This window comes from Dendrobium catenatum, unplaced genomic scaffold (genome assembly GCF_001605985.2).
Source record: "Dendrobium catenatum unplaced genomic scaffold, ASM160598v2 fragScaff_scaffold_716, whole genome shotgun sequence".
Taxonomy (NCBI): Eukaryota; Viridiplantae; Streptophyta; class Magnoliopsida; order Asparagales; family Orchidaceae; genus Dendrobium; species Dendrobium catenatum.
In genome coordinates this window covers 2,045,702-2,055,280 of record NW_021319178.1, presented here as the reverse complement: position 1 = coordinate 2,055,280, position 9,579 = coordinate 2,045,702, and the positions used below count along the sequence as shown (strand labels likewise).

Sequence of the window (9,579 nt, the reverse complement as noted above, 5' to 3'; positions counted from 1 at the left end):
AAAACAGCCCTACCAGAGCTAGTGCTAGCAGCATAAACAAAAGAAGCTTTACAACTAAAATTGAAAAGGGAAATCTTGACATTAACAACTTGATGAAAATCATCAAGAATATTTAAATCGACAAAATTTTTCCAGAAAATCCAAATTTTGTTCGAACAGTTAACAAAATAGTCAGAGAAACCTAATTTTTTAGCAGTAATAGCAATTTTATCCCTAGCAAGAAAAGGCTCAAGTAAAACAAGAGTTTGAATATTGTAAATTCTACACAAATTTTTAGCTCTAAAAAAAGAGTCCTTACCACCAATACCTCTTATGTTCCAGATAAGTGTGTTAACCATTAAAAGATTTTGAAGAAGTTTTAGCACGGGTTGGACGGGGCGTCGAAGGTAAGATATTCTTACCCTTTTTCCTTCCCACCTTAATGAACTCCCCATCTTCATCACAGGAAGAAGGCTTACCAACATCGTTAGTAGTAAAGCTATCCTCTTTATTCTCCATGATATTACCAGCCACCTCATAAAGATCCATTTCATTGTTCAAGTTGGGGATAAATTCCCCTTCCTCACATCCCTCTTTTTCTGTACTAGCTTGCTCATTCGAAACATCAACCTGTTTATGAGCATGATCAAGCATATCTTTAGGTAAATTAAGCATAGAATCTATCGATATATAAATGTCAGGTTCTTTCACACAAACATTAGAGATCACTTCATTTTCTTCATTAAGGTCTTCTAACATCGAAAATTTATTTTTCGGATTCTCTGTAACAGCAGGGCTAACAGATTCATTGATCACATTTAAATTTTGTTCTAAATTCACGGGGTTTTCTGCGTTATTAGAGGGAATTTCAACTAGATTTTCTTCGAAAACAGAAACCTCTTTATTTTGAAGAGCAGTTTTTTTAAGATGCGGATGCAACTTGAAACACTCACTAACAGAATGACCATGAATCTTACAGTTTTGACAGAAATCCGGTGTTTTTTCAAACTCAACTTTTTGAAGATAACCAAAGGCTTTGGAACCCACCCAAACCTCCTTCAGATGTTTTTTTGAAATATCAACTTCCACCAGAATTCTAGCAACAGAAGGTCGAGTTCTAGCAGCAGTGGCCTGATCAGTTTGAAGCGGCCTACCAAAAATCAAGCCTAATGCATGCAAAACTTTTGGGTTAAAGAAATGTAATCTTAGGTTAGGAAAAGAGATCCAAATCGGAACAATGGGAGATTCCTCTTTAACATCAAAAAAAGGTGTCCATTTAAGAACGCGCATTTGACAATTGTTAATGAAATAAGCTCTTCTAACAAAAATCCTACTATAATCTAGATCATTAGAAAGCTGAATAGCAACATGGCAAGAATCCATTAAACCAACTGAAAAGAAACCAGATAACTTCAAATTACCGAAAAAACTACGAATAGAGTTGAGATTCGGTCTACGCAAACCAAACTTTCCTACCAAGGTGAACTGAAATGGAGATGCAAGTTTAAGGACATCTTCGTCCGAAAGTAGAACAGCCGAAACTCCATTAAACGTCGATTGAGTTAAGTTAGGGATTTTGTCACCTGACATCGGATCAGCAGAAAGAACATCTTTAAAAGACCGAGAAGGCGAAGAAACCGCACCCTCTCCATCTAAAGAAAAAAAGCCCCTGTTTAAGCCTTGAATCGGGCCCGAAATCTTCCCCCACGGGTTGGAAGGAGGAACCCCAGCCATTCCAACAGCCCGAAAGGGCAAAGAGAAGAAGGAAACTCACAAAACACCAACTCCAGCGAGATCCACGCAAGAAAAAAGACTGGATCGAGCTCAAAATCACTCGCACCATGAAGAAACCCTAAATCGCCTTGACGGCGCTCAGAGCGAGGAGAGAGAGGATATTGATCTATATGAGATGATCTCATATCAAAATAGGTTAGTGAGGAGTTGTGTGAAAGTATTTTCAAACTATAATTGAAACTAACACTTGAATAACTAAGACAACCAGGGATAATTAGGGTAATTTAGCTAATTAATCAACCAATATCAAATTAGAAAAAGATTAACATGCCAAATGTCTCCAATAAAGTCAAGAAACATTATGAATATTGAATTATTTTTAAGAATTATTTAATGTTTTTAATAATAACACCAAAGGGTCAAAATTATGGAAAAAAATTAATTAATTAAGATTGTTTTTAAATGCTTAAGGATGTGTATCATTAATACCATACCATGACCTTAAAGATGAGAGATCAAGCCATAAGAGAAATGTAGTTTTGGTAAGAAATGAAAGAAAAATAAATGAATGAATTACAAGTTCACGTATTCTAGTGGCAATTCCTCAAGATCCAATGTCAATTAGTGTTGGTCGGGGCAAATTCTGTTTATGTCTGTGTTTTTTGGGTTGTGGTGAGGCTTGTATTGCTTCTAGGTTTTCTTTAGTTGCTTTGGTGTTCTATTGGTTGTGTGGCTTTTGGTGTTGTTGTCTTGTCCTCTGGGCTAGGGGTTGTTTTTTCTGTTGGGTTATGGGTGTTGGTGCTATGTTGCTTTCCTGTTGTGGGTGAAGTGCCTTCTTATTTTGTTTAGTTTTGGTTTCTTATTTTCTTTTGGAGCCTCTTAACTTGATATAGATATTTGGGTGCTTGTGTTGTTAAGCGTGGTTGGAGGTTGGAGCTACTGGTGTTGACCGTCGTGACTGCTAATTTACTAGCTTGCTTTTTCTTCTTGGGTTTGCTTCCTTTTCTTGATTATCTGTTCTTTTTATTTTGTAATATAATAGATAGGATTTCATGCTCATTAGGTTTTACTTCAATTATTGTACTTTTAGAGAGCTTCTGGTCCTCTAAGAACTTGTAACTTTTTAATTATGTAACGCGTATGTTCCTTTGTGGGCATTAACCAAAAAAAAAAGAGAAGGATGAATTTTTCAATAATAAAATTAATGCAGAATTTAATATTGCAAAATACATATATCAATGTACATAAATTCAATGCATATGAAATTTGAATAATATATTTACTCACAAAAAAAAATATTTTTGTTGGTATTTTTTCATAATTATTATAAATATCATATTAATTATAAAAATTATATAATTAAAATACAATTTTTCATTAAATTTGAAAGTATTTCAAATCATTCATTGAGTTTTAAAATAAAAGTAAATCCATAAATTAAAAGAAAAATTTTGCAATGAAATTGATTTTCCTAATTAGAAATAAATTAAGTTTTGAAGTAAAAAAGTTAGAAAATTTTGTTTTTATTTTGGAAAAATATACCAATGCATGTGATCACTCAAATTAATGATTTGAGAAACTCCAAATTTTTCGAAAGCTATTTGGGATTTTTTCTATCATAATAATTGAAATATTACTTATTTCCTTAATTAATAGCTCAAGAAAAATTAAGTTAAGGTCCTAGTGGTGCCACATGCCCATGAACTATTACTTGATTTTAATGTATATCTTAAGGGAAATATGGTAATTTAAGATTTCTATTTTTCCCTAATAAAATTTTTAAAATCATAAGAAAAAAGTGAAGGAAAACTCCTAACATACATATTTTGGAAAATCAAATTCCATACATTAAATATCTTAAATTATACCATAATTATTTTTGATATTTTTCAAATTTTAATAATTAAAATACATAGCATTTAAACAATTAAATATATTAAATAACCTCTAAAAATTATACTAAATTTTAGGGATCATAAATAACATGCAAACAACTCACAAAAAAAATTCCAAGGCCAAATTAAAAGATCGTAGCTGACATATGAAATGATAATATAACAATGAATTTCAATATAAAAAAAATGTCAAACTCTTATAAATGAACATTATGGCTAACGAAAACTATGCGGAGCTTAATTTGATATCAATGAGTTTTAAAAATTAGAAATCCTCTGAGCATTTAATCCATTTTATTATTATTTTTTTAAATTTAGAAATATTTGAAAATTGCACTTATGCATATTTTTCATGAATCTATGAATCCTAACGCATGCGGGTTTAAATTGTCATGAAATTTGACTTAGGAATGAACTCTATGAAACATCTAAAGCAAATCATATAAATTGGATTTGCATTAAATTTCCATCATTAATTTTTATTTAAAATCCAATCAATTACTTGGATTGCATCTTACTCAGTGTACTTTAACCAAAGGAGCTAAGTTTGGGAAGAGATTGATTGGGGGTAGCCTACATGGAAAATCTTCCTCATCTATCACCAAAGTAATAATTCTTGTTGCGAGTAGCATGTGGGAGCCAGAAGCTATCCTAGGGTGGTGTTAACTCAACTTGTCATAGTTAATTTAGATCACTCCATATATATTGAACGAAGACCTGCAAGGTTAGAAAAGAGGAAAACAGAGAGTAGAAGGTTTCATGGAAGCCATATCATCTCATTAGAGAAGCATGATATTTGCAGTGTACAGTAGACGCTTATATAGAGCTTTTTGGGGAGACAAGCCGTTGGGTAAGTCAGAAGCCGTTGGCGCCAGACTGCGGGTTCAGTGAGACGAGGTTCACTACTGCTGAGATGGCAGAGCATGATGATGATGTTAACCGCGGGTGAGTGGAGGTGTGTTAACAGCCCCCCCTCAAATGAACGCTCTGGGAGACAGAGTGTTAATTTGTCGCGTAGAAGAGAGAACCTGATTGCATTCAGTGGCTTGGTGAGAATGTCCGCCGGCTGGTCCAGTGAGCTAATGTGAGACACCTCGATCGTTTTGTTTTTGATGTGGTCGCTGATGAAATGGTGATCAATCTCTATGTGTTTGGTTCTCGCATGAAACACTGGATTGTTTGCTAGAGCAAGTGTAGAGATGTTGTCGCAGAAGATTGGTGTGGGCGTTTGTTGTGGGACTTGAAAGTCTGCCATTAGACGACGTAGCCAAAGGACGTCTGAAGTAGCCGCGGCTAACGCCCTGTATTCAGCCTCTGTTGAGGACCTTGCCACTGTTGATTGTTTCTTCACGCTCCAAGATATGAGATTGTCGCCAAGGTAGGTGCAGAATGCTGAAATCGATTTTCTATCCTCTGTGTTAGCGGCCCAGTCCGCATCACTGTAGGTAGAGAGATGTAGTGAACCGGATTTGAGCGGAATGCCGTAGTGCATTGTCCCCTTGATATATCTGAGTAGGCACTTTAGAAGGTGATGATCAGAGACAGTCGGACTGTGCATTTTTTGACAGATAATGTTGGTTGTGAAGGCAATATCTGGTCGGGTTACTGTTAGATACTGTAAGGATCCTGCAAGTTGATGGTAGAGAGTGGGGTTGTCGTATGGAGTGTGATCTGCAATATCTTTTGAAGACTTTAGGGAGATAGGAGTGACAACTGGTTTGCAGGAGTCGAAGCCAGAGGAGAGCAGGATGTCACGAGCATAGTGCGATTGGCTTAGGAAAAGACCAGTGGGCGTTTGAGTGATTTGAATTCCCAGAAATAGTTTTGCCGTCCCGAGCTGTTTTAGATCAAAGTTTGTCTGTAGTTGGTGCATCAGTAGTTGAATTGTTTGCTGATGATTTCTGGTCAGTAGCAGGTCATCAACATAGATGAGCAAGAATAGTTGGATCTGCAGGGTGATGTAGATCAACAAAGAGGGGTCGGCTTTACTGAACTTAAAGCCAAAGTTTAAGAGAAACTGTGTGAGCTTGTTAAACCACTATCTGGGAGCCTGCTTTAGGCCATAGATGGCTTTGTGTAGTTTGCACACATGATCGGGATGATCTGGATCAACAAAACCTTGTGGTTGCTGCATATAGACTTCCTCTTGAAGCTCACCGTGTAAAAAGGCATTAGCTACGTCAAATTGAAGTAGAGGCCAGTTCCTTTGAATGGAGATGACAAGCAGGACCCGAATAGTAGGCATTTTAGCCACCGGGCTGAATGTTTCTGTATAATTGATGCCACGTTGTTGAGTGTAGCCTTGCGCGACTAGACGAGCTTTGTGGCTGTGAATGGTTCCGTCTGCATTAAGTTTGGTCTTGTAGGTCCACCGGCAGCCTAGTATAGGAGCGTGGGAGGGAGGAGATATGAGAGACCACGTCCCTTGCTTTTGTAGTGCTACGAACTCGGCTGACATCGCTTGTCTCCACACTGGCTGTTTGATAGCTTGAGAGTAGCTAGAGGGCGTTGGGCTCGAGTCAGTAACAGCAAGTAGATCGAAGATCTTCTTCAGTTTTAGGTGGCCGGTTTGAAGTCTCGTTTTCATTGGATGGTGAGATTGTAGAGGGTCTGTGACGGGTTGAGGAGGAGGAGAGTTGGAGTGGTGGGAGTTAGAGGAGGAGTGCCCGTAATAGAGGAAGTGTTGTAAGGAGGTGGGGGTATTGTGTGGGGAAAGTTGAGTTCTTGAAAGTGTACATGACGAGAAATATGTAGTTTGTGGTTTTGCGGATTGTAACATTTGTATCCTTTGTGTGAGGTGGAGTATCCTAGGAAGATGCAAGGAGTGGAACGAGGAGCTAATTTGTGAGGTGTTTGAGGTTGAAGCCACGGAAAACACAAGCAGCCGAAGGTTCGTAGATGCTCATAGTTAGGAAGATGGCCGTGAAGACGGTGATATGGAATCTGATTATTGAGGGACGATGTGGGTAATCTGTTAATGAGATAGTTGGCTGTTTGAATGGCATCGGCCCAGAAATTAGGTGTGAGGTTTGCGGCATGAAGTAGAGTGCGGGTTGTCTCAACCAGATGCCTGTGTTTTCATTTAGAGACTCCGTTTTGTTCCGGAGTGTAGGGAAAGCTGAATTCATGTTTAATTCCGTGAGATAGCAGAAGATTTTTGAATTCCTGGCTTGTGTATTCGCCTCCCCCATCCGAACGAAGTGTAGCTATTGGGGAGTGAAAATGTGTTTGAATCATGTTGTAAAAGTGTTTAAATTTTAGGAAGCTTTCACTTTTAGCATTCATGAGGTATAGCCAGCAAAATCTAGAGCAGTCGTCTATAAAGATAATGTAATATCGATGGCCATTTAGAGAAGGGACCAGCGAGGGACCCTAAACATCCGTGTGAATTAAACTAAATAGTTTGGATACATGATTGGCTTCCTTAGGAAATGGAAGCCTGTGGCTTTTAGCCACTTTACAGGAAGAACAGAGAAAATTTTGAGACCTATTACATATACTAGGTAGAAGTTTAGATAGTGTATTCAGCGTGCGTTGATGAGGATGAACTAATCTGGAATGCCAGAGAGAGGCGGAAGCGAGTTGTGTGCTGAGAGCTTGAGTGGGATGTTGATTGCCGGAGTTCAGAGGGTAGATTCCATTTCGATTATGTCCACGGAGAAGAATTTTGTTGTCCAGCAGATCCTTGATGACAAAACCATTAGAATCAAAGGAGATGGAGCATTGGTTATCAACGGTTAGATGAGAGATGGAGATTAAATTGTGTGTAAGTGAAGGAACGTGAAGAAGATGTTTGAGATGAAGCTTACGGTTAGTGTCGGGTAGGGGTAGGATACCAGCGCCGTTGTGAAGGATTGGAAGAGACGATCTGCTTGCTGTTGAGACTGAGTCGGTACCCTGATACGGAGCCGAGTGGTGAAGATTAGAAATGTCTGACGTGAGGTGTGTAGATGCTCCCGAGTCCAAAATCCAGTCATTTGTAGGAGACGATTGGTTTTGCGTGAGTAGAGCTCTGGGGTTGGATGGAGTTGGGGAAATGTAGTTTGAGTTGTATCTGTGCCAACAGGCGGCTGCTAGATGACCTGGTTTGCCGCATATATGGCAGTAAGTCCGTTCTCCTGTCTTGGTAGTAGATGGTGGGGGACGGCTGGTCTGAGCGGAGCTGAATGTAGTTGAACGTCCTCTGTTGCCTCTGTAGTTGGAGGTTCTTCCTCAACCTCTTGTGGCATATAGAGCCTGATGATCGGCATTCGCAGCATTGTCCTGCTGCACCTTGGATTGTAGGTTTATCTCTTCACTGCAAAGCAGCGAGTAGAGAGACTCTAGTGTTATGGGATGCGGTGAAATTCGTATTGCTGCCTTGAATGGATTGTATGACGACGGTAGACCTTTGAGAGTGTAGTGAATGATATCCTCCGTGTCTAAATGACAACCAGCCGCTGCTATGTTGTCTATGAGTGTTTTGATCTTGCTCAGGTATTGTGTTACAGTTAGGTCGCACATTTGAGTGTTATGAAGCTCGTTCTTTAACTGTATCACTCTTGATCTATTTGTAGGTTGCAGGCGCAGCTCTAGCGCGTTCCAGATGTCCTGCGATGTCTTGAGATGCAGAATGTGAGGAAGCACGGACGGTGAAATGGTAGAATATAGGGCTGAAATGAGGTTCTGGTCTACGAGTTTCCACAGTTTGTGGTCAGCCGCTGTTTCCGAACCTTCAGGTGGACACGGAAGAGTTCCGATGATATAACCGTCGAATCCATTGGCAGTGAAGGCTTGAAAAATTTGAATACGCCAGATGGCATAGTTATCTATAGTGAGTTGAGTATGCACTATGAATTTGAGATTAGACATCAGAAATTTGAGCGAAGGTGGTATTGATACTGCCGTCATGGATGTGAGCAGCGCCGAGGAAGAAGACGTCTGAGATAAGGAAGATTGGTCCGCCATTCTTCAGCGATGAGAGTTCTGCAGGCGGTTCACGCTCTGATACCATGAACGAAGACCTGCAAGGTTAGAAAAGAGGAAAACAGAGAGTAGAAGCTTTCATGGAAGCCATATCATCTCATTCGAGAAGCATGATATTTGCAGTGTACAGTAGACGCTTATATAGAGCTTTTTGGGGAGACAAGCCGTTGGCGCCAGACTGCGGGTTCAGTGAGACGAGGTTCACTACTGCTGAGATGACAGAGCATGATGATGATGTTAACCGCGGGTGAGTGGAGGTGTGTTAACATATATACCAAACACTTAAAGTTTGAGCCAAGATTTAGGATTTATACCTACATAACTCATGGGACAAGCCCAAATGGACCCCTCACCCATCAAGAGGTGAGGACGAGAAGAACCCTCATTAGATTTAGCTTAAGGTGTCCTGGATTGTTGGAAAGATAAAAACCGTCTTAAATTATTAGCCTGGCTAGTGTGGTTGGAGCTCACTCAAGAAGTTGAGGAGTTTGAGATTACTTTGGGAAATTTCTCAAGCTCAGAGAAGTGAATGAGAAGGTCTCAATCCTTTGCTGCATTAATCACCCTAAATCTTGAATTAATACTTGCTTAATCACCATAACGGGTTTTCATCTACCTTAAGCTCATTAGGGTTGATGGATGGGATTCATAGGGAATAAATTAAGAAGGGAGATGATGTTCCCTGCATGAACTTACCATAATACTTCTTGAAATAGCTTATTCCCTCTTAACGACCCATAGCGAATGGTTAACTAGCCTTTATTCGGGTTAAGTTGGTAGATTAGGGTATCTTAGGGTTTAGGAAATATAACATATCCAATTAGCATAACTCATTTGAGGGATAAAGGTGATATATCTCATGGGATATATACCTAATAGGTCCATATGAGTTAATTTGATTTAATTGACCCAATTGGATTGATCCACAAGTGGCCTGCCCAATGGAGCTATAGTTAACTCATATGCATCTCATGGAGATTCAGTTTGGTCAGTTAGGTTAGTTGAA

General features: G+C 39.1%; 1 protein-coding gene across 1 annotated transcript; it reads right to left on the bottom strand.

Moving 5' to 3' along the window:
- Positions 1 to 4,365: 4,365 nt before the first annotated feature.
- Positions 4,366 to 5,481, bottom strand: LOC110092365 (uncharacterized mitochondrial protein AtMg00810-like). The gene has a single exon (XM_020816881.1). It carries the CDS (start codon positions 5,479 to 5,481, stop codon positions 4,366 to 4,368), a length of 1,116 nt encoding a protein of 371 aa, XP_020672540.1.
- Positions 5,482 to 9,579: the final 4,098 nt, after the last annotated feature.

Coding starts and splice junctions, on each gene's coding strand:
- LOC110092365 (XM_020816881.1), bottom strand. CDS start 5,481: ATGCACCAACTACAGACAAACTTTGATCTAAAACAGCTCGGGACGGCA.